Below are 24,994 nucleotides of genomic sequence, written 5' to 3'. Positions count from 1 at the left end.
TTCTACAAAGTATTGACTCAGTGGTGTGAATACGAATATCTGTCATGATCACAGTCAACAACATGTATCTGTTACAATGTCCATATCTGATGTCATGATCTCTGTCAACAACATTTATCTGTTACAATGTCCACATCTGATGTCATGATCACTGTCAACAACACCCCATCATGTCACATGGTTGAGTTAGAACAGGAGTGTGACTGTGTTTCTATGGAGACCCAGGTGTTCCTACAGGACATAGGAGACGACTCTACCTGGCTCAGGGACACTGAAAAGCCCTCATTAGAAACACTAAACCCTGGGTAGAGGGGCTCAATGAATATGGTCTGGAATGTGTACACATGGGTCATTGTGTCAGAGTAGATCTCATAGAAGGAAAGTGTGTCCACCAGCCAGATCTGTCCTGTCCATCTGATGCGTCAAGGAACTGTATCTGTTACAATGTCCATATCTGATGTCATGATCACTGGTCAACAACTGGGGTTACAATGTCCACATCTGATGTCATGATCACTGAGGTTTATCTGTTACAATGTCCATATCTGATGTCATGATCACTGACAACAACACCCCATCATGTCACATGGTTGAGTTAGAACAGGAGTGTGACTGTGTTTCTATGGAGACCCAGGTGTTCCTAGAGGACATAGGAGACGACTCTACCTGGCTCAGGGACACTGAAGAGCCCTCATTAGAAACACTAAACCCTGGGTAGAGGGGCTCAGTGAATGTGGTCTGGAATGTGTACACATGGCTCATTGTGTCAGAGTAGATCTCATAGAAGGAAAGTGTGCCGACCGGCCAGTCCAGAAACACTCCTACTCCGAGGCGTGGAGGGGAGGAGGACTGGTCTCTCTGGGGTTGAGGAGGGTTGATGAGGCGTGGAGGGGAGGAAGACTGGTCTCTCTGAGGTTGAGGAGGGTTGATGCGGCGTGGAGGGAGGAGGACTGGTCTCTCTGGGGTTGAGGAGGGTTGATGAGGTGTGGAGGGGAGGAGGACTGGTCTCTCTGGGGTTGAGGAGGGTTGATGAGGTGTGGAGCATGTATTATGCTTGTATTAGTATATTGACTATTGTGGAGGGCACCGTAATGATTCCCACGGCAGATCAGACGCCAGGACTTCTTATTGTATCCAAATTCACTGGCAGAACCATCTCCTTTTCTACTGATGCCTTTACATGTCACTCCAATGTCAGCCAGCCCACTGCACTCTACCTCCCAGTAACAGCGCCCAGTCAGACCCTCTCTACACAACACCTGGGTATAGTGATCAAATCTCTCTGGATGATCAGGATACGGCTGCTCCTCTTTAACCCTCTCCACCCTTCTGTTCCCCTCAGACAGAGAGAGGTTTCTGTGTGCTGTGTTTGGGTCCAGTGTGAGATCACAGGCATCTGCAGACAAGAGGACAAGTTAGAGGAGAGGGAATTGGTTAGAATTTGTCGGAATGTGTGTGTGTGTTTAATTATACACCTGTTTGTCAAATGTATTGGTCAATAAACTGATTCCTTATAACTAACACCCTTACATTTCGTCATCAGCTGTGGTTTAACCCAGATCTCTTCTGTATGGTCCACACTGTGGGAGAGACAGAGGAACGGACAGAGTGAGTGAAACACAGTCTGTGTATGTATACAACAATATAATTTTCACAGTAACTGTACTAACTTGAGTTTCTCCAGTCTACAGTGTGGATCCTCCAGTCTAGCAGAGAGCAGCTTCACTCCAGAGTCTCCTGGGTGATTGAAGCTCAGGTCCAGTTCTCTGAGATGGGAGGGGTTTGACCCCAGAGCTGAAGCCAGAGAAGCACAGCCTTCCTCTGTGACTCTACAGAATGACAGCCTGCAGAGAGAGTTCATCATGATTTTACAACAGGGCTGCTGCCCTCTAGTGGTGATAGCTGTTACACAGTATATACATATTTCCAATAAAACCAATACTGTTTCTAAATACTAACCTTTGGTTCTCTAGTTTACAATGTGGATTCCCCAGTTAACCCAGTATTTACCTTATTGGTTGAGCTGACTTACTGGCTACTGTAATGATGTTGTGATTTGACAAATCATATTTTTATTGAGCAGGTATGTTTCTAAATACCAACCTCAGTTTCTCTAGTTGACAGTGTGGATTCCCCAGTCCATCAGAGAGCACCTTCACTCCTGAATCCTGCAGGTCATTGTGACTCAGATCCAGCTCTCTCAGGTGAGAGGAGTTTGAGCTGAGAACTGAAGCCAATGCTTCACACCCTTTCTCTGTCAGGGAACATCCATTCAGCCTAAAGGGGATAATATATTGCAACATGATGAGTAACAAGTAAACAACTTTGAAAATAACATTAGAGAAAACATTAAAGACAAAACAAACAATTCCATTAAATCAGGCTAATCAATTGAAATGCATTCTTGGCAAAGAAAGTCTCTATGGGCAGTGAACAACACACGTTTTAGTCTCCTAGTGTTAATATGCAGTTATACCTGTAGTAGATATGAATCTTTGGACCAGGCTTCCAAGTAAAAGCAATTATTATCAAGAATAAATGTATCTGAATATGCTCTCCGTCACAATTTGCCCCTTACAAACTGTCCAACAATCAATGAGTTCTGGTCATGTGACAAACCCTCCCAAAGTACTGACCTCAGTGTCTGTAGTTTATAGTGTAGATATTGACCTCAGTGTCTGTAGTCTACAGTGTAGATACTGACCTCAGTGTCTGTAGTTTATAGTGTAGATATGACCTCAGTGTCTGTAGTTTATAGTGTAGATACTGACCTCAGTGTCTGTAGTCTACAGTGTAGATACTGACCTCAGTGTCTGTAGTCTACAGTGTAGATACTGACCTCAGTGTCTGTAGTTTATAGTGTAGATACTGACCTCAGTGTCTGTAGTTTATAGTGTAGATACTGACCTCAGTGTCTGTAGTTTATAGTGTAGATACTGACCTCAGTGTCTGTAGTTTATAGTGTAGATACTGACCTCAGTGTCTGTAGTCTTACAGTGTAGATACTGACCTCAGTGTCTGTAGTCTACAGTGTAGATACTGACCTCAGTGTCTGTAGTCTACAGTGTAGATACTGACCTCAGTGTCTGTAGTTTATAGTGTAGATATTGACCTCAGTGTCTGTAGTCTACAGTGTAGATACTGACCTCAGTGTCTGTAGTTTATAGTGTAGATATTGACCTCAGTGTCTGTAGTCTACAGTGTAGATACTGACCTCAGTGTCTGTAGTTTATAGTGTAGATATTGACCTCAGTGTCTGTAGTCTACAGTGTAGATACTGACCTCAGTGTCTGTAGTTTATAGTGTAGATACTGACCTCAGTGTCTGTAGTCTACAGTGTAGATACTGACCTCAGTGTCTGTAGTTTATAGTGTAGATACTGACCTCAGTGTCTGTAGTCTACAGTGTAGATACTGACCTCAGTGTCTGTAGTCTACAGTGTAGATACTGACCTCAGTGTCTGTAGTTTATAGTGTAGATACTGACCTCAGTGTCTGTAGTTTATAGTGTAGATGCTGACCTCAGTGTCTGTAGTCTACAGTGTAGATACTGACCTCAGTGTCTGTAGTTTATAGTGTAGATACTGACCTCAGTGTCTGTAGTCTACGGTGTAGATACTGACCTCAGTGTCTGTAGTCTACAGTATAGATACTGACCTCAGTGTCTGTAGTCTACAGTGTAGATACTGACCTCAGTGTCTGTAGTCTACAGTGTAGATACTGACCTCAGTGTCTGTAGTCTACAGTGTAGATACTGACCTCAGTGTCTGTAGTCTACAGTGTAGATACTGACCTCAGTGTCTGTAGTTTATAGTGTAGATACTGACCTCAGTGTCTGTAGTCTACAGTGTGGATGGTTCAGAGCAGTGAAGAGTTCCCTCCCACCACCGTCAGACAGTCCACTGTTCCTCAGGTCCAGGTCCAGTTCTCTCAGAGGTGAGTCCGCTGATTGTAGAACGGAGGCCAGTGATCCCCAGTCCTCTTCAGAGAGTCTAAAGCTAGACAGTCTGTAGAAACAGGGATAATATCACTCATACAGAATATGATGTAGTGTTGGTCAGAGACACATAACAGCATTATTCAGAACCTGTCCTTTCAGATGGTAACACATTTAGTACATCAACTCTTAGTAGAGGTACATCTTGTATGTAGACATGTATGTAGGCATGTAGTCATGTCTGTAGGCATGTATACATGTATGTAGGTATGTAGACATGTATGTAGGTATGTGGTGATGTCTGTAGGTATGTAGTCATGTCTGTAGGTATGTAGTGATGTCTGTAGGTATTGTAGTCATGTCTGTAGGTATGTAGACATGTATGTAGGTATGTAGACATGTATGTAGGTATGTAGACATGTATGTAGGTATGTAGACATGTATGTAGGTATGTAGACATGTCTGTAGGTATGTGGTGATGTCTGTAGGTATGTGGTGATGTCTGTAGGTATTGTAGTCATGTCTGTATGTCTGTAGGTATGTAGTATGTCTGTACGTGTAGTGATGCCTGTAGCTATGTAGTCATGTCTGTAGGTATGTAGTAGTCATGTCATGTAGTGTGTCTGTAGGTATGTAGTCATGTCTGTATGTAGTGATGTCTGTAGGTATTGTAGTCATGTCTGTAGGTATGTAGACATGTATGTAGGTATGTAGACATGTATGTAGGTATGTAGACATGTATGTAGGTATGTAGACATGTCTGTAGGTATGTGGTGATGTCTGTAGGTATGTGGTGATGTCTGTAGGTATTGTAGTCATGTCTGTAGGTATTGTAGTCATGTCTGTAGGTATGTAGACATGTATGTAGGTATGTAGACATGTATGTAGGTATTGTAGTCATGTCTGTAGGTATTGTAGTCATGTCTGTAGGTATATAGTCATGTCTGTAGGTATGTAGACATGTCTGTAGGTATGTGGTGATGTCTGTAGGTATGTAGTCATGTCTGTAGGTATTGTAGTCATGTCTGTAGGTATTGTAGTCATGTCTGTAGGTATGTAGACATGTATGTAGGTATGTAGACATGTATGTAGGTATTGTAGTCATGTCTGTAGGTATTGTAGTCATGTCTGTAGGTATATAGTCATGTCTGTAGGTATGTAGACATGTCTGTAGGTATGTGGTGATGTCTGTAGGTATGTAGTCATGTCTGTAGGTATTGTAGTCATGTCTGTAGGTATTGTAGTCATGTCTGTAGGTATGTGGTGATGTCTGTATGTATTGTAGTCATGTCCGTAGGTATGTAGTGATGTCTGTAGGTATGTAGTGATATCTGTAGGTATGTAGTGATGTCTGTAGGTATGTAGTGATGTCTGTACGTATGTAGTGATGTCTGTAGCTATGTAGTCATGTCTGTAGGTATGTAGTGATGTATGTAGTCATGTCTGTTGGTATGTAGCCATGTCTGTAGCTATGTAGTCATGTCTGTAGGTATGTAGTCATGTCTGTAGGTATGTAGTCCTGTCTGTAGTTATGTAGTCATGTCTGTAGGTATGTAGTGATGTCTGTAGGTATGTAGTGATGTCTGTACGTATGTAGTGATGTCTGTAGGTATATAGTCATGTCTGTAGGTATTGTAGTCATGTCTGTAGGTAAGTAGTCATGCCCGTAGGTATGTAGTGATGTCTGTAGGTATGTAGTGATGTCTGTAGGTATGTAGTCATGTCTGTAGGTATGTAGTGATGTCTGTAGGTATGTAGTGATGTCTGTACGTATGTAGTGATGTCTGTAGCTATGTAGTCATGTCTGTAGGTATGTAGTGATGTATGTAGTCATGTCTGTTGGTATGTAGTCATGTCTGTAGTTATGTAGTCATGTCTGTAGGTATGTAGTCATGTCTGTAGTTATGTAGTCATGTCTGTAGGTATGTAGTGATGTCTGTAGGTATGTAGTGATGTCTGTACGTATGTAGTGATGTCTGTAGGTATATAGTCATGTCTGTAGGTATTGTAGTCATGTCTGTAGGTAAGTAGTCATGTCTGTAGGTATGTAATCATGTCTGTAGGTATGTGGTCATGTCTGTAGGTTTATAGTCATGTCTGTAGGTATGTAGTCATGTCTGTAGGTATATAGTGATGTCTGTGGGTATGTAGTCATTTCTGAAGGTATGTAGTCATGTCTGTAGGTATGTAGTGATGTATGTAGTCACATCTGTAGGTATGTTGTGATGTCTGTGGGTATGTAGTCATGTCTGTAGGTATGTAGTCATGTCTGTAGGTATGTAGTCATGTCTGTAGGTATGTAGTCCCATCTGTAGGTATGTAGTCATGTCTGTAGGTATGTAGTGATGTCTGTAGGTATGTAGTGATGTCTGTACGTATGTAGTGATGTCTGTAGGTATATAGTCATGTCTGTAGGTATTGTAGTCATGTCTGTAGGTATGTAGTCATGTCATGTAGTCATGTCTGTAGGTATGTAGTGATGTCTGTAGGTATGTAGTGATGTCTGTAGGTATGTAGTGTCTGTAGGTATGTAGTCATGTCTGTAGGTATGTAGTCATGTCTGTAGGTATGTAGTGATGTCTGTAGGTATGTAGTCATGTCTGTAGGTATGTAGTGATGTCTGTAGGTATGTAGTCATGTCTGTAGGTATGTAGTCATGTCTGTAGGTATGTAGTCATGTCTGTAGGTATGTAGTCATGTCTGTAGGTATGTAGTCATGTCTGTAGGTATGTAGTCATGTCTGTAGGTATGTAGTCATGTCTGTAGGTATGTAGTCATGTCTGTAGGTATGTAGTGATGTCTGTAGGTATGTAGTCATGTCTGTAGTATGTAGTGTGTCTGTAGGTATGTAGTCATGTCTGTAGGTATGTAGTCATGTCTGTAGGTATGTAGTGATGTCTGTAGGTATGTAGTCATGTCTGTAGGTATGTAGTCATGTCTGTAGGTATGTAGTCATGTCTGTAGGTATGTAGTCATGTCTGTAGGTATGTAGTCATGTCTGTAGGTATGTAGTGATGTCTGTAGGTATGTAGTCATATCTGTATGTCTGTAGGTATGTAGTCATGTCTGTAGGTATGTAGTGATGTCTGTAGTCGTATCTGTAGGTATGTAGTCATGTCTGTAGGTATGTGTCATGTCTGTAGGTATGTAGTCATGTCTGTAGGTATGTAGTCATGTCTGTAGGTATGTCAGTCATGTCAAATATGTTGTCATGTCAGGTATGTTGTTAGCTGTAGGTTATGTAGTCATGTCTGTGTATGTAGTCATGTCAGTCTGTAGGTATGTAGTAGTCATGTCTGTAGGTAAAACTAGTCATGTCATAGGTATGTAGTGATGTATATGTAGTCATATCTGTATTATGTAGTGATGTCTGTAGGTATGTAGTGATGTCTGTAGGTATGTAGTCATGTCTGTAGCATAGGTATGTAGTCATGTCTGTAGGTATGTAGTGATGTATGTAGTCATGTCTGTTGGTATGTAGTCATGTCTGTAGGTATGTAGTCATGTCTGTAGGTATGTAGTCATGTCTGTAGGTATGTAGTCATGTCTGTAGTGATGTAGTCATGTCTGTAGGTATGTAGTGATGTCTGTAGGTATGTATGATGTCTGTAGGTATGTAGTCATGTCTGTAGGTATGTAGTCATGTCTGTAGGTATGTAGTCATGTCTGTAGGTATGTAGTCATGTCTGTAGGTATGTGTAGTGATGTCTGTAGGTATGTAGTCATGTCTGTAGGTATGTAGGATGTCTGTAGGTATGTAGTGATGTCTGTAGGTATGTAGTCATGTCTGTACATGTAGTCATGTCTGTAGGTATGTAGTGATGTATGTAGTCATGTCTGTTTATGTAGTCATGTCTGTAGGTATGTAGTCATGTCTGTAGGTATGTAGTGTCATGTCTGTAGTAGTCATGTCTGTAGTCTATGTAGTCATGTCTGTAGGTATGTAGTCATGTCTGTAGGTATGTAGTCATGTCTGTAGGTATGTAGTCATGTCTGTAGGTATGTAGTCATGTCTGTAGGTATGTAGTGATGTCTGTAGGTATGTAGTGATGTCTGTAGGTATGTAGTGATGTCTGTAGGTATGTAGTCATGTCTGTAGGTATTGTAGTGTCTGTAGGTATGTAGTCATGTCTGTAGGTATGTAATCATGGTAGGTGTGGTCATGTCTGTAGGTATGTGTCATGTCTGTAGGTATGTAGTCATGTCTGTAGGTATGTAGTGATGTCTGTATGAGTCATGTCTGTAGGTATGTAGTCATGTCTGTAGGTATGTAGTGATGTCTGTCCATCTGGTATGTAGTGATGTCTGTGGGTGTAGTCATGTCTGTAGGTATGTAGTCATGTCTGTAGGTATGTAGTCATGTCTGTAGGTATGTAGTCATGTAGTAGGTTGTTAGTCATGTCTGTAGGTATGTAGTCATGTCTGTAGGTATGTAGTCATGTCTGTACGGTCTGTAGGTATGTAGTCATGTCTGTAGGTATGTAGTCATGTCTGTAGGTATGTGTATGTAGTCATGTCTGTAGGTATGTAGTCATGTCTGTAGGTATGTAGTCATGTCTGTAGGTATGTAGACATGTATGTAGGTATTGTAGTCATGTCTGTAGGTATGTAGTCATGTCTGTAGGTATATAGTCATGTCTGTAGGTATGTAGACATGTCTGTAGGTATGTGGTGATATCTGTAGGTATGTAGTCATGTCTGTAGGTATGTAGTCATGTCTGAGGTATGTAGTCATGTCTGTAGGTATGTAGTCATGTCTGTAGGTATGTAGTCATGTCTGTAGGTATGTAGTCATGTCTGTAGGTATGTAGTGATGTCTGTAGGTATGTAGTCATGTCTGTAGGTATGTAGTCATGTCTGTAGGTATGTAGTCGTGTAGGTATGTAGTCATGTCTGTAGGTATGTAGTCATGTCTGTATGTCTGTAGGTATGTCTGTAGGTATCATGTCTGTAGGTATGTAGTGATGTATGTAGTGTATCTGTAGGTATGTAGTCATGTCTGTAGGTATGTAGTGATGTCTGTAGGTATGTAGTCATGTCTGTAGGTATGTAGTCATGTCTGTAGGTATGTAGTGATGTCTGTAGGTATGTAGTCATGTCTGTAGGTATGTAGTCATGTCTGTAGGTATGTAGTCATGTCTGTAGGTATGTAGTCATGTCTGTAGTCATGTAGTATGTAGTCATGTCTGTAGGTATGTAGTCATGTCTGTAGGTATGTAGTCATGTCTGTCTGTAGGTATGTAGTCATGTCTGTCTGTAGGTATGTAGGTATGTCTGTCTGTAGGTATGTGTCTGTCATGTCTGTAGGTATGTAGTCATGTCTGTAGGTATGTAGTGATGTCTGTAGGTATGTAGTCTCTGTCTGTCATGTCATGTCTGTAGGTATGTAGTCATGTCTGTAGGTATGTAGTCATGTCTGTAGGTATGTAACATGTCTGTAGGTACATCTGTATGTAGTGTAGTCATGTCTGTAGGTATTGTAGTCATGTCTGTAGGTATGTAGTCATGTCTGTAGGTATGTAGGTATGTCTGTAGGTATGTATCATGTCTGTAGGTATGTAGTGATGTCTGTAGTAGTATATCTGTAGTCATGTCTGTGAGTATGTGTCTGTAGGTATGTAGTGATGTCTGTAGGTATGATGTCTGTAGGTATGTAGTGATGTCTGTCTGTAGTCTGTAGCTGTATCTGTAGGTATGTAGTGATGTATGTAGTCATGTCTGTTGGTATGTAGTCATGTCTGTAGCTATGTAGTCATGTCTGTAGGTATGTAGTCATGTCTGTAGGTATGTAGTCCTGTCTGTAGGTATGTAGTCATGTCTGTAGGTATGTAGTCATGTCTGTAGGTATGTAGTGATGTCTGTACGTATGTAGTGATGTCTGTAGGTATATAGTCATGTCTGTAGGTATTGTAGTCATGTCTGTAGGTATGTAGTGATGTCTGTAGGTATGTAGTCATGTCTGTAGGTATGTAGTATGTAGGTATATAGTCATGTCTGTAGGTATGTAGTCATGTCTGTAGGTATGTAGTGATGTCTGTAGGTATGTAGTCATGTCTGTAGGTATGTAGTCATGTCTGTAGTATTGTAGTCATGTCTGTAGGTATGTAGTGATGTCTGTAGGTATGTAGTCATGTCTGTAGGTATGTAGTCATCTGTAGGTAGTGATGTCTGTAGGTATGTAGTCATGTCTGTAGGTATGTAGTCATGTCTGTAGGTATGTAGTCATGTCCAGGTATGTAGTGATGTCTGTAGGTATGTCTGTAGGTATGTAGTCATCATGTCTGTAGGATGTCTGTAGGTATGTAGTGATGTCTGTACGTATGTAGTGATGTCTGTAGGTATGTAGTCATGTCTGTAGGTATGTAGTCATGTCTGTAGGTATGTAGTCATGTCTGTTGGTATGTAGTCATGTCTGTAGGTATGTAACATGTCTGTAGGTATGTAGTCATGTCTGTAGTTATGTAGTCATGTCTGTGGTAGTGTAGTCATGTCTGTAGGTATGTAGTGATGTCTGTAGTCATGTCTGTAGGTATGTAGTCATGTCTGTAGGTATGTAGTGATGTCTGTAGGTATGTAGTGATGTCTGTACGTATGTAGTGATGTCTGTAGGTATATAGTCATGTCTGTAGGTATTGTAGTCATGTCTGTAGGTAAGTAGTCATGTCTGTAGGTATGTAATCATGTCTGTAGGTATGTGGTCATGTCTGTAGGTTTATAGTCATGTCTGTAGGTATGTAGTCATGTCTGTAGGTATGTGATGTCATGGGTATGTAGTCATTTCTGAAGGTATGTAGTCATGTCTGTAGGTATGTAGTGATGTATGTAGTCACATCTGTAGGTATGTTGTGATGTCTGTGGGTATGTAGTCATGTCTGTAGGTATGTAGTCATGTCTGTAGGTATGTAGTCATGTCTGTAGGTATGTAGTCATGTATGTAGATATTTTAGTCATATCTGTAGGTATGTAGTCATGTCTGTTGGTATGTAGTCATGTCTGTAGGTATGTAGTCATGTCTGTAGGTATGTAGTCATGTCTGTAGGTATGTAGTCATGTCTGTAGGTATGTAGTGATGTATGTAGTCGTATCTGTAGGTATGTAGTCATATCTGTAGGTATGTAGTGATGTCTGTAGGTATGTAGTCATGTCTGTAGGTATGTAGTCATGTCTGTAGGTATGTAGTCATATCTGTAGGTATGTAGTGATGTCTGTAGGTATGTAGTCATATCTGTAGGTATGTAGTGATGTCTGTAGGTATGTAGTCATGTCTGTAGGTATGTAGTCATGTCTGTAGGTATGTGGTCGTATCTGTAGGTATGTAGTCATGTCTGTAGGTATGTGGTCATGTCTGTAGGTATGTAGTCATGTCTGTAGGTATGTAGTCATGTCTGTAGGTATGTAGTCATGTCTGTAGGTATGTAGTATGTAGTCATGTATCTGTAGGTATGTAGTCATGTCTGTAGGTATGTAGTCATGTCTGTAGGTATGTAGTCATGTCTGTAGGTATGTAGTCATGTCTGTAGGTATGTAGTCATGTCTGTAGGTATGTAGTCATGTCTGTAGGTATGTAGTCGTATCTGTAGGTATGTAGACATGTCTGTAGGTATGTAGTCATGTCTGTAGGTATGTAGTCATGTCTGTAGGTATGTAGTCATGTCTGTAGGTATGTAGTGATGTATGTAGTCGTATCTGTAGGTATGTAGTCATGTCTGTAGGTATGTAGTGATGTCTGTAGGTATGTAGTCATGTCTGTAGGTATGTAGTCATGTCTGGAGGTATGTAGTCATATCTGTAGGTATTGTAGTCATGTCTGTAGGTATGTTTCTGTCTGCAGGTATGTGTCTGTCTGTAGGTATGTGTCTGTCTGTAGGTATGTGTCTGTCTGTAGGCCTGTGGTCGTATCTGTAGGTATGTGTCTGTCTGTAGGTATGTGTCTGTCTGTAGGTATGTGGTCGTATCTGTAGGTATGTGTCTGTCTGTAGGCCTGTGGTCGTATCTGTAGGTATGTGGTCGTATCTGTAGGTATGTGTCTGTCTGTAGGTATGTGTCTATCTGTAGGTATGTGGTCGTATCTGTCTGTAGGTATGTGTCTATCTGTAGGTATGTGGTCGTATCTGTAGGTATGTGTCTGTCTGTAGGCCTGTGGTCGTATCTGTAGGTATGTGTCTGTCTGTAGGTATGTGTCTGTCTGTAGGTATGTGTCTGTCTGTAGGCCTGTGGTCGTATCTGTAGGTATGTGTCTGTGTCTGTAGGCCTGTGGTCATTAAAATAATTCTAAATGAACAAATAATGTCTGTTCACAGTTAATTATTACAGATAATTTTACTCCAACAAACTGTCCAACAATGACTACCTGTTTAGGCTATTGTCATGTGATCAACCCTCCCACAGTACTAACCGCAGTTTGTGCAGTTGACAGTTCTGATGTTTCAGAGAAGTAAAGAGTTCCCTCCCACCACCATCAGACAGCTTAGTGTCTCTCAGGTCCAGTTCTCTCAGATGTGAGTCTGCTGATTGGAGAGCAGAAGGCAGTAATCCACAGTGCTCTTCAGAGAGTTTATAGCCACCCAGTCTGTAGAAACAGAGACAATATCACTCAGACAGAGTGTGATGTAATGCAGGTCAGGGACACATACCAGCATCTCCACCCGGCACAGCCAGAAGAGGACTGGCCACCCCACATAGCCTGGTTCCTCTCTAGGTTTCTTCCCAGGTTTTGGCCTTTCTAGGGAGTTTTTCCTAGCCACCGTGCTTCTACACCTGCATTGCTTGCTGTTTGGGGTTTTAGGCTGGGTTTCTGTACAGCACTTTGAGATATCAGCTGATGTACGAAGGGCTATATAAATGCATTTGATTTGATTTGATTTGATTATAACAAATTCAGCACAGTGAGTTCAAAATCTTCCTCAGATAAGTCTGCCGTGTGTGTCGGACGGTTCTGTGAGTGACAAAAACATCATGTTCAAGGAATGATAATTCTACCCCTACCAACAATGATTCATCTTTTATAGTTTTCATCATGAGAAGACCTCCTCAATACTACTGACCTCAGTGTCTCCAGTTTACAGTGTGGATGTTTCAATGCAGCGAGGACAACAGTCAGCGCAGCAACGAGAACAGTCAGTCTGGCCTCATCGTCACCATCAGGATCATCGTCACCATCAGGATCACGCTCCCCGATGTCGTCCAGGTGCAGCTCTCTTAGATGTGAGTCTGCTGATTGGAGAATGGAGGCCAGTGATTCGTAGTCCTCCATAGAGAGTTCAAAGCCAATCAGTCTGTAGATACAGAGAAAATATAATCCATTAGGGCTGTGATGATACCAGTATCATGATATCTTTTCCATGGCAAAACTTAAAACACAAAGGAGACCAAACTCTTTGGTCCTTTAAAAACCTGCTGTATGTGTGGTAGCATGGAAAATAATTCAATGTTACTCTGGATGACAACATAATGATGTTAGTTACCAACATTAGGGCTGTGTTCCTAAAGAAGTTAACCTCTTCTTTAGGAACACATAGGCTTTACAGCGAAAGCACACCATGCAATTATGTTAGGTCATTTTTTTGCCGCATTTTTTAAAACCGCCTCATGCCAATGACTCCTTATATGGCTGTGAATGGGCCACGAATGAGCTTAGGCTTTCTGTCGCTTCCCCAAGGTGTCGACAGCATTGTGACGTATTTGTAGGCATATCATTGGAAGATTGACCATAAGAGACTACATCTACCAGGTGGTCGCTTGGTGTCCTCCGTTGCAATTATTGCGTAATCTCCAGCTGCAGTATTTTTCCGTAACTGTCACGACTGATATATTATCGAATAGATATGTGAAAAACACCTTGAGGATTGATTCTAAACAACGCTTGCCATGTTTCTGTCAATATTATGGAGCTAATTTGGAAAAAAGTTTGGCGTTGTAGTGACTGCATTTTCCGGTCTTTTTCTTAGCCAAACGTGATGAACAAAACGGAGCTATTTCGCCAACACAAATAATATTTTTGGAAAAAATGAACATTTGCTATCTAACTGAGAGTCTCGTCATTGAAATCATCCGAAGTTCTTCAAAGGTAAATTATTTTATTTGAATGCTTTTCTTGTTTTTGTGAAAATGTTGCCTGCTGAATGCTAGGCTTAATGCTATGCTAGGCTATCAATACTCTTACACAAATGCTTGTGTAGCTTTGGTTGAAAAGCATATTTTGAAAATCTGAGATGACAGTGTTGTTAACAAAAGGCTAAGCTTGTGTTTCAATGTATTTATTTAATTTCATTTGCGATTTTCATGAATAGGAAACGTTGCGTTATGGTAATGAGCTTGAGGCTATGATTACGCTCCCGGATACGGGATTGCTCGTCGCTAGAGGTTAAAGATAAACTTCTTGTTAATCCAGCCACAGTGTCCGATTTCAAATAGGCTTTACAGCGAAAGCACACCATGCAATTATGTTAGGTCAGCGCCTAGCCACAGAAAACCATACAGCCATTTTCCAACCAAGGAGAGGTGTCACAAAAGTCAGAAATAGCGTTAAAATTAATCACTTACCTTTGATGATCTTCATCTGATGGCACTTCCAGGTCTCCATGTTAGACAATAAATGTTTGTTTTGTTCGATTTGTTGTTTTGTCCTTTATTTCCAAATACCTCCTTTTTGTTTGCGCGTTTAGTCAAGTAATCTTACATAGGCACAAAGCGCGGTCCAGTCCAGACGAATAGTCAAAAAAGTTAAATTAAAGTTCGTAGAAACATGTCAAACGATGTATATTATCAATCTTTAGGATGTTTTTATCATAAATCTTCGATAATATTCCGACAGGACAATTCCGTTGTCATCAGAAAGGAAAGAGAACGAATGGCCATGTGCAAAAAACAACTCATGGCTTTCAGCTGAGCCACTTACTCTGAGCGGTCTTATTCTCTCCCCTTTCACAATAGACATGCTGATTTTCCAAATGGAGTGCAAGGGAGAATTCTGGTAGAAATTAGCTAAAAAAGGATTTCAGATCCGACATCTGTACAGGACAAAAAAATAATATATATATATATAAATAAACACAAAAAGGCCTGGGTGTTGATGGTATCCTAAATGAAATGATCAAATATACAGACCACCAATTCCAATTGGCTATACTTACACTCTTTAACATCATCCTTAGCTCTGGCATCTTCCTCGATATTTGGAGCCAAGGACTGATCATTCCAAAAGAGTGGAGAGAAATTCGACCTCAACAACTACCGTGAGATGTGCTTCAGCAGCAACCTCTGGAAAATCCTCTGCATTATCATTAACAGCAGACTCCTAAATTTCCTGCATAAATGACTCATACATTTCCTGCAAAAATTACTGAATGACAGACCACGTATTCACCCTGCACACCCTGTCAAAACAAACAAAACAAAACCAAAGTCTTCTCGTGCTTTGTTGATTTGTCAATATGGCATGAGGGTCTGCTATTTAAATTGATGGAAAGTGATGTTGGGGGGGGGGGACATACATCATTATAAAATCAATGAAGGTTTAACTTGGAGAAAAATAAATATATTTCTTTCTTTGGGTCATGGGGTAAGACAGGGATGTAGCTTGAGCCCCACCCTCTTCAACATCTATTTTCATGAATTGGCAAAGGCATTAGAACAGTCTGAAGCCCCTGGCCGCACCCTACTAGAATCTGAAGTCAAATGTCTACTCTTTGCTGATGATCTGGTGCTTCTGTCCCCAGCCTTGGTGGGCCTACATTAGCACCTAGATATTCTGCACATATTCTGTCAGACCTGGGCCCTGACACGGAATCTCAGTAAGATCAAAATAATGTTGTTCCAAAAAAGGTCTAGTTGCCAGGACCACGAAGACACCGTTACCCTAGAGCACACAAAAAACAATACATACCTTGGCCTAAACATCAGTGCCAAAGGTAACTTTCACAAGTATGTGAACGATCTGAGAGACAAGGCAAGAAGGGCCTTCTATGCCATCAAAAGGAACATAAAATTCAACGTACCAATTAGGATCTGGCAAAAAATACTTGAATCCGTTATAGAACCCATTGCCCTTTATGGTTGTGAGGTCTGGGGTCCGCTCACCAACCAATAATTCACAAAATGAGACAAACACCAAATTGAGAATCTGCATGCAGAATTCTGCAAAAATATCCTCAGTGTACAACGTAAAACCCCAAATAATGCATGCAGAGCAGAATTAAGCCGATACCCGCTAATTATCAATATCCAGAAAAGAGCCATTATATTTGACAACCATCTTAACTTCTTCGATATAGGGGGCGCTCTTTTAATTTTTGGATAAAAAAACGTTCCCGTTTTAAACAAGATATTTTGTCACGAAAAGATGCTCAACTATGCATATAATTGACAGCGTTGCAAAGAAAACACTCTGACGTTTCCAAATCTGCAAAGATATTATCTGTGAGTGCCACAGAACTGATGCTACAGGCGAAACCAAGATGAAATTTCAAACAGGAAATGCCCCAGATTTTGAAGGCGCTGTGTTCCAATGTCTCCTTATATGGCTGTGAATGTGCAAGGAATGAGCTTACACTTTCTGTCGTTTCGCCAAGGTGTCTGCAGCATTGTGACATATTTGTAGGCATGTCATTGGAAGATTGACCATAAGAGACTACATTTACCAGGTGCTCGCTTGGTGTCCTCCGTTGCAATTATTGCGTAATCTCCACCTGCGTGTATTTTTCCATTTGCTTCAGAGGAGAAACCCAACTGCCACGAATGACTTATCATCGAATAGATATGTGAAAAACACCTTGAGGATTGATTCTAAACAACGCTTGCCATGTTTCTGTCGATATTATGGAGTTAATCTTGAAAAAAGTTTGGCGTTGTAATGACTGAATTTTCGTTTTTTTTTTCTTAGCCAAACGTGATGAACAAAACAGAGCAATTTCTCCTACACGAATAATCTTTTTGGAAAAACTGAACATTTGCTATCTAACTGAGAGTCTCCTCATTGAAAACATCCAAAGTTCTTCAAAGGTAAATGATTTTATTTGAATGCTTTTCTTGTTTTTGTGAAAATGTTGCCTGCTGAATGCTAGGCTTAATGCTATGCTAGCTATCAATACTCTTACACAAATGCTTGTGTAGCTATGGTTGAAAAGCATATTTTGAAAATCTGAGATGACAGTGTTGTTAACAAAAGGTTAAGCTTGTGAGCCAATATATTTATTTCATTTAATTTGCGATTTTCATGAATAGTTAAAACCTCTTGATGCTACCCATCCCGGATCCGGGATCGTGACTACGGCTCAAGCTCATTAGCATAACGCAAAATGCAAAAAAATATTCTTAGAAATATTTAACCTCTTGAGCTTAGGGCTGAATACTGCCCCCTTTGGAGGAAGTGCGTGCCCATAGTAAACTGAAAATATTTTTTTCCAAAATTGCTAATATATGCATATAATAATTATTATTGAATAGAAAACACTCTAAAGTTTCTAAAACCGTTTAAATGATGTCTGTATGTAAAGCAGAACTCTCAGGGCAGCCTTTCTCCCAAACTCTCTCTTGTCAAGAGAAAAGTTGGGTCAACTTTGACGTCATCGCCCCCACCCTTCCCAGGCAGCTACCGATCTGGGAACAGTATGTATTTGTTCAGCGCGATGTCTGCTTTCAATTGGCACGTTCATTGTTTGAATTTCACGCGCCCTCATCCTTTGGCGGGCGAAAATGCACAGGTCACTCTCAAATACATGCACTCTATTGCGCGCGGCCGATTTGGGGAACGTTCTTTTCCAAGAGACACCAGTTGAAGCCGGTTTGTTTGTTCGTGATGATCATTGTTTTACATGATAAAAACATCATTTTGCTCGATTCTGCACTTAGTTTGACCAGTTTAGTCGACATATAATATGTAATTTTGAAGTTTTGATGCGCAAGAGTGCGGGACCAGAAGGAGCAGAAGTTATTTTGGGTGCATTTCAGCTGAAGCTGTTAGCATATGCTAATACAAAGACGCACAACTTGAAACCAAACGATGTATTGGGTAATTATGACTCCTTCTACGTCTTCTGATCGAAGAACATCAAAGGTAAGGGAATATTTATGTGGTTATTTTGGGTTTCTGTGGACTCCAAACGTAGAGGAGACACTGCTAATATCTGAGCGCCGTCTCATAGCATAGACTAGTGAACGAATTCTGTAACGTTAAAAATAAATGTAACACAGCGGTTGTATTAAGAAGAAGTGTATCTTTGTAACTATATGTAGAACATGTATATTTAGTCATGTCGTCATTGTAAACAGAGATTTATGGATATAAATGGCATATTATTGAAAAAAAAAATGTACTGTGTAACATGTAATATTACTGTCATCTGATGAAGATTTTCAAAAGGTTAGTGAATTATTTATTTTTTAATCCTAATTTTAAATTTTATATTTTCTGGGACAAAATGGCCGCCGCTTGTCTTTTGTTTCGGTGGTGGTCTAATATAAATGTGTGCTATGTTTTCGCCGTAAAACATTTTAGAAATCTGACTTGCTGGGTAGATGAACAAGGTGTTTATCTTTCATTTGAGCTATTGGACTTGTTAATGTGTGGAGGTTAACGTTGCGTTATGGTAATGAGCTTGAGGCTATGATTACGCTCCCGGATACGGGATTGCTCGTAGCTAGAGGTTAAAGGAAGCAATTCCCAAACCTTCCACAACAAAGTCATCTACAGAGAAATTAACCTGGAGAAGAGCCCCCTAAGCAAGCTAGTCCTGGGGATCTGTTCACAAACACAAACAGACCATACAGAGCCCCAGGACAGCAACACAATTAGACCCAACCAAATCATGACAAAACAAAAAGATAATTACTTGACACATTGGAAAGAATTTACAGAAAACAGAGCAACCTAGAATGCTATTTGGCCCTAAACAGAGAGTACACAGTGGCAGAATACCTGTCCACTGTGACTGACCTGTAACTTCTTTAAGAGGCTCCTCTGTCCTCCACTCGTAACCTGTATTAATGGCACCTGTTTGAACTTTATATCAGTATAAAAGACACCTGTCCACAACCTCAAACAGTCACACTCCAAACTCCACTATGGCCAAGACCAAAGAGCTGTCAAAGGACACCAGAAACAAAATTGTAGACCTGCACCAGGCTGGGAAGACTGAATCTGCAATAGGTAAGCAGCTTGGTTTGAAGAAATCAATTGTGGGAGCAATTATTAGGAAATGGAAGACATACAAGGCCACTGATAATCTCCCTCGATCTGGGGCTCCGTGCAAGATCTCACCCCGTGGGGTCAAAATGAGCACAAGAACGGTGAGCTAAAATCCCAGAACCACACAGGGGGGCCTAGTGAATGACCTGCAGAGAGCTGGGACCAAAGTAACAAAGCCTGCTATCAGTAACACACTACGCCGCCAGGGACTCAAATCCTGCAGTACCAGACGTGTCCCCCTGTTTAAGCCAGTACATGTCCAGGTCCGTCTGAAGTTTGCTAGAGGGCATTTGGATGATCCAGAAGAAGATTGGGAGAATGTCATATGGTCAGATGAAACCAAAATATAACTTTTTTGGTAAAAACTCAACTCGTCGTGTATGGAGGACAAAGAGTGCTGAGTTGCATCCAAAGAACACCATACCTACTGTGAAGCATGAGGGTGGAAACATGATGCTTTGGGGCTGTTTTTCTGCAAAGGGACCAGGACGACTGATCCGTGTGAAGGAAAGAATGAATGGGGCCATGTATCGTGAGATTTTGAGTGAAAACCTCCTTCCATCAGCAAGGGCATTGAAGATGAAACGTGTCTGGTCTTTCAGCATGACAATGATCCCAAACACACCACCCGGGCAATGAAGGAGTGGCTTCGTAAGAAGCATTTCAAGGTCCTGGAGTGGCCCAGCCAGTCTCCAGATCTCAACCGCATAGAAAATCTTTGGAGGAAGTTGAAAGTCCGTGTTGCCCAGCAACAGCCCCAAAACATCACTGCTCTAGAGGAGATCTGCATGGAGGAATGGGCCAAAATACCAGCAACAGTGTGTGAAAACCTTGTGAAAACGTTTGACCTCTGTCATTGCCAACAAAGGGTATATAACAAAGTATTGAGATAAACTGATATGGCAGGCAGAATCCTGGGAAAAAATCCAACCAGGAAGTGATAAATCTGAGGTTTGTAGTTTTTCAAGTCATTGCCTATCAAATATACGGTGTCTATGGGGTCATATTGCACTTCCCAAGGCTTCCACCAGATGTCATCAGTCTTTAGAACCTTGTTTGAGGCTTCTACTGTGAAGTGGGGACGAATGAGAGCTGATTATGTAAGGGCTCTGCCAGAGTGAACTGATCACGTGTGCACACGTGAGAGCGACCTGCATTCCATTGCATTTCTGAAGACAAACTAATTCTCTGGTTGGAACATTATTGAAGATTTATGTTAAAAACATACTATACATCGTTTGACATGTTTCTATGGACTGTAACGAAACTTTTTGACTTTTCGTCTGGACCTAGTGATCGCGCCTCATGATTTGGATTACTGGGCTAAAAGCGCAAACAAAAAGGAGGTATTTGAACATAAATTATGAACTTTATCGAACAAAACAAACATTTATTCTGGAACTGGGATTCCTGGGAGTGCATTCTGCTGAAGATCATCAAAGGTAAGTGAATATTTATAATGCTATTTCTCACTTCTGTTGACTCTACAACATGGCGGATATCTGTATGGCTTGTTTTTGTGTCTGAGCGCTGTACTTAGATTATTGCCTGGTGTGCTTTTTCCGTAAAGTTTTTTTGAAATCTGACACAGCGGTTGCATTAAGGAGAAATAGATCTAAAATTCCATGCATAACACTTGTGTCGTTTATCAATGTTTATTATGAGTGTTTCTGTAAATTGATGTGGCTCTCTGCAAAATCAAAGGATGTTTTGGAACTACTGACCATAATGTAAACTGAGATTTTTGGATATAAATATGAACTTTATCAAACAGAACATACATGTATTGTGTAACATGAAGTCCTATGAGTATCATCTGATGAAGATCATCAAAAGTTAGTGAATAATTTTATCTCTATTTCTGCTTTTTTTACCTCCTCTCTTTGGCTGGAAAAACGGCTGTGTTTTTCTGTGACTTGGCTCTGACCTAACATAATCATTTGGTGTGCTTTCGTTGTAAAGCATTTTAGAAATCAGACACTGTGGCTGGATTTACAAGAAGTTATTCTTTAAAATGGTGTAAAATACTTGTATGTTTGAGGAATTGTAATTCTGGGATTTCTGTTGTTTTTAAATTTGGCACCCTGCAGTTTCACTGGTTGTTGGCGAGGTGGGACGCTACCGTCCCCCATATCCCAGAGAAGTTAACTTCACTAGGGTAGGGAGCAGCATTCAGAATTTTGGATGAAAAGCGTGCCCAAATTAAACTGCCTGCTACTCAGGCCCAGCAGATAGGATATGCATGTAATTAGTAGATTTGGATAGAAAACACTCTAAAGTTTCCACAACTGTTAAAATAATGTATGTGAGTATAACAGAACTGATATGGCAGGCAAAAACCGGAGGAAAATCCAACCAGGAATTACTATTATTTTGAAACGCTGTTTTTCCATTGAAAGCCTATACACCATACAAAAAATTAGGACCCAGTTCATGAGCTCTATGGCTTCCTCAACATGTGATCAGTCTTTAGGCATTGTTTCAGGCTTTTACTCTGAAAAATGAAGGAGATACAGCACTTTCAATCAGTGGTCAATGGAAATTTCCATTCAGCAGCCATGCGTCTGACCGAGAATGCGCCTTTCTTGTTTCTCCTTTCCTATTGACAAAGCTTTTGTCCGGTTGAAATATTATTGATTATTTATGACAAAAACAATCAGAGTGTTTATACTAAATTTTATTGTACTTTTTAAAACTTTTCGTCTGGAATTAGTGCACACGCCTTCTGCATTCGGATTACTGGACAAAAAGCACAAACAAAAAGGAGGTTTTTGGTCATAAAGAGGGACATTATCGAACAAAACAAACATTTATTGTTTAACATGGAGACCTGGGAGTGCCACCAGAAGAAGATCATCAAAGGTAAGTGATTCATTTTATTGCTATTTCTGACTTTTGTGACACCTCTCCTTGTTTGGAAAATGGCTGTATGGGTTTCTGTGGCTAGGAGCTGACCTAACATAATCGCAAAGTGTGCTTTCGCCTTAAAGCATTCTTGAAATCTGACTCAGCGGTTGCATTAAGGAGAAATGTATCTGTATTCAAATTTTCAACACTTGTATCTTTTATCAATGTTTATGATGAGTATTTCTGTTATTTGATGTAGCACTCTGCACTGTGTTTGAGACAATGCATTTCTGAACATAACGCTCCAATTTCAAATGAGGTTTTTGGACATAAAGATGAACTTTATCGAACAAAACACACATGTAATGTGTAACATGAAGTCCTGTGAGTGCCATCTGATGAAGATCAAAGGTTAGTGATGAATTTAATCGCTATTTCTGACTTTTGTGACACCTCTTCTTGTTTGGAAAATGGCTGTATGGGTTTCTGTGGCTAGGAGCTGACCTAACATAATCGCAAAGTGTGCTTTCGCCGTAAAGCCTATCTGAAATCGGACCCTGTGGCTGGATTTACAAGAAGTTTATTTTTAAAATGGTGTAAAATACTTGTACGTTTGAGGAATTTTAATTATGGGATTTCTGTTGTTTTGAATTTGGCGCCCTGCAATTTCACTGACTGTTGTCGAGGTGGGACGCTACCAGACAGGTTAAAGTAACTAACTTTGGCCTTCCGGATAGCCTGAGTGCACTTATTTCTCATTTGCCTGAACGAGAGCCAGTCAGCCTGAGTATGCGTGTGCCGAGCCTTTCGCCAAATGCAATTCTTGAGGTGGAGTAACTCTGTAAGATCACGGTCGAACCAGGGGCTGAACCTGTTTTTAATTCTCATTTTCTTTATGTGGGTGTGTTTGTTAACAATAACACTGAAAATATCAAAAAATGTCCAAGTGTTTCGACAGAGGGGATCAAGCTGATTCTATACCATTTTACAGAGGCCAGTTTATGAAGAAAGGCTCGTTACATTTTTTTAGCAAGCGTCTATGACAAATCAGGACAGGTCTTTTCACTGAGCAGCCATTACGAACACAGGCTGTAAAACAATGATCACTAAGGTCATTACAGAAAACACCAGATTTATACCTATCAGGATTATTTGTGATGATAACATCAAGAAGAGTAGCCTTGTCTGGGTGTTTGGAGAAATACTTGATGTGATTGGTAATAATCTGAGAAAGATTTAGGGAGTCCCATTGCTTTAGGACCTGGTCAGGTGATTTAAGCCAGTCCCAGTTTAGATCACAAATTCAGACTTGGTGTAAGGGGCCAGGATAGAGCGTAGGGCAGGTAGGGTACAGGCTGGTACTGATGGAGGACGATAGCACCCATGAAATATAACCCCACCTGGAACTCACAACCTCTGGACTGAGGTGTTCTAATCTTTCTGCCCTACAAAAAAGGCCGCAGCAGTCCCCTACTCATGAATGACCTATAATACATTTATGCACATCTCAATAGTACCTCAATAGTACCATCTGCACTGCTATTTTAGTTATCCGTTAATCTGATTATTCTCTCATCATTGATTTCATTGATTTATTTCACAAAATGTTTAGGGTTTTCTGTATAGTTTGTTTAATGTTGGTGGGGTTTTAATGTTACTCCCAAATCACTATGATAAATATAATGCATTCGGAAAGTATTCAGACCACTTATCTTTCTCCACATTTTCTTACATTACAGCCTTATTCTAAAATGGATTCAATTAATTGTTTTCCTAATCAATCTGCAAAGAATACCCCATAATGACAAAGCAAAAACAGGTTTTTAGAAATGTTTGCAAATGTATTAAAAATAAAAAAACAGAAATACCTTATTTACATAAGTATTCAGACCGTTTGCTATGGGAATTGTGCTAAGGTGAATCCTGTTTCCATTAATCATCCTTGAGATGTTTCTACAATTTGATTGGAATCACACAACCTGTCACACATATGTCTATATTAGGTCCCACTGTTTACAGTAAATGTCAGAGCAAAAACCAAGCCATGAAGTCGAAGGAATTGTCCGTAGAGCTCTGAGACAGGATCGTGTCGAAGCACAGATCTGGGGAAGGGTACCAAAACATTTCAGCAGCATTGAAGGTCCCCAAGAACACAGGGGCCTCCATCATTCTTAAATGGAAGAAGTTTGGAACCACCAAGACTCTTCCTAGAGCTGGCTGCCCAGCAAAACTGGGCAATCAAGAAACCGATGGGAGAAGCTTACAGAAGGACAACCATCTCTGCAGCACTCCACCAATTAGGCCATTATGATAGAGTGGCCAGATGAAAGACACTCCTCAGTAAAAGGCACATGACAGCCCGCTTGGAGTTTGCCAAAAGGCACCTGAAGTCTCTCAGATCATGAGAAACAAGATTCTCTGGTCTGATGAAACCAAGATTGAACTCTTTGGCCTGAATGCCAAGCATCATGTCTGGAAGAAACCTGGCACCGCCCCTACGGTGAAGCATGGTGGTGGCAGCATCATGCTGTGGGCATGTTTTCAGTGGCAGGGACTGGGAGACTAGTCAGGATGGAGGGAAAGGTGAATGGAGGAAAGTACAGAGAGATCCTTGATGAAAACCTGCTCCAGAGCAGAGCGCTCAGGACCTCAGACTGGGGCGAAGGTTCCCCTTCCAACAGGACAATGACCCTAAGCACACAGCCAAGACAACACAGGAGCGGCTTAGGAACAAGCCTCTGAATGTCCTTGAGTAGCACAGCTAGAGCCCGGATTTGAACCTGATTGAACATCTCTGAAGAGGCCTGAAAATATGCTCCCCATCCAACCTGCCAAAGCTTGAGAGGATCTGCAGAGATCAATGGGAGAAACTCCCCAAATACAGGTGTGCCAAACTTGTAGCGTCATAGCCAAGAAGATATGAGGCTGTAATCGCTGCCAAAGGTGCTTCAACAAAGGATTGACTAAAGGGTCTGAATACTTATGTAAATGTGATTTTTCCTGTTTTTATATTTAAGACATTTGCAA

At 40.8% G+C, this 24,994-nt stretch overlaps 1 protein-coding gene across 1 annotated transcript; it reads right to left on the bottom strand.

Annotated features, from left to right (window-relative positions):
- Positions 1-92: 92 nt before the first annotated feature.
- Positions 93-13,528, bottom strand: LOC112230177 (ribonuclease inhibitor). Its single transcript, XM_042314952.1, is given in 9 exon segments — positions 93-128; positions 538-939; positions 942-1,396; positions 1,531-1,580; positions 1,671-1,844; positions 2,104-2,277; positions 3,827-4,006; positions 12,332-12,505; positions 12,981-13,528. Coding segments are annotated over 8 exon segments (1,773 nt in total). The 5' UTR covers positions 13,190-13,528; the 3' UTR covers positions 93-128; positions 538-582.
- Between the last annotated feature and the right edge of the window lie 11,466 nt (positions 13,529-24,994).

The sequence above is a fragment of the Oncorhynchus tshawytscha genome, unplaced genomic scaffold (genome assembly GCF_018296145.1).
Source record: "Oncorhynchus tshawytscha isolate Ot180627B unplaced genomic scaffold, Otsh_v2.0 Un_contig_3807_pilon_pilon, whole genome shotgun sequence".
Classification (NCBI taxonomy): Eukaryota; Metazoa; Chordata; class Actinopteri; order Salmoniformes; family Salmonidae; genus Oncorhynchus; species Oncorhynchus tshawytscha.
The sequence above is the reverse complement of the archived record's forward strand: the minus strand, read 5'-3'. Positions and strand labels throughout refer to the sequence as shown.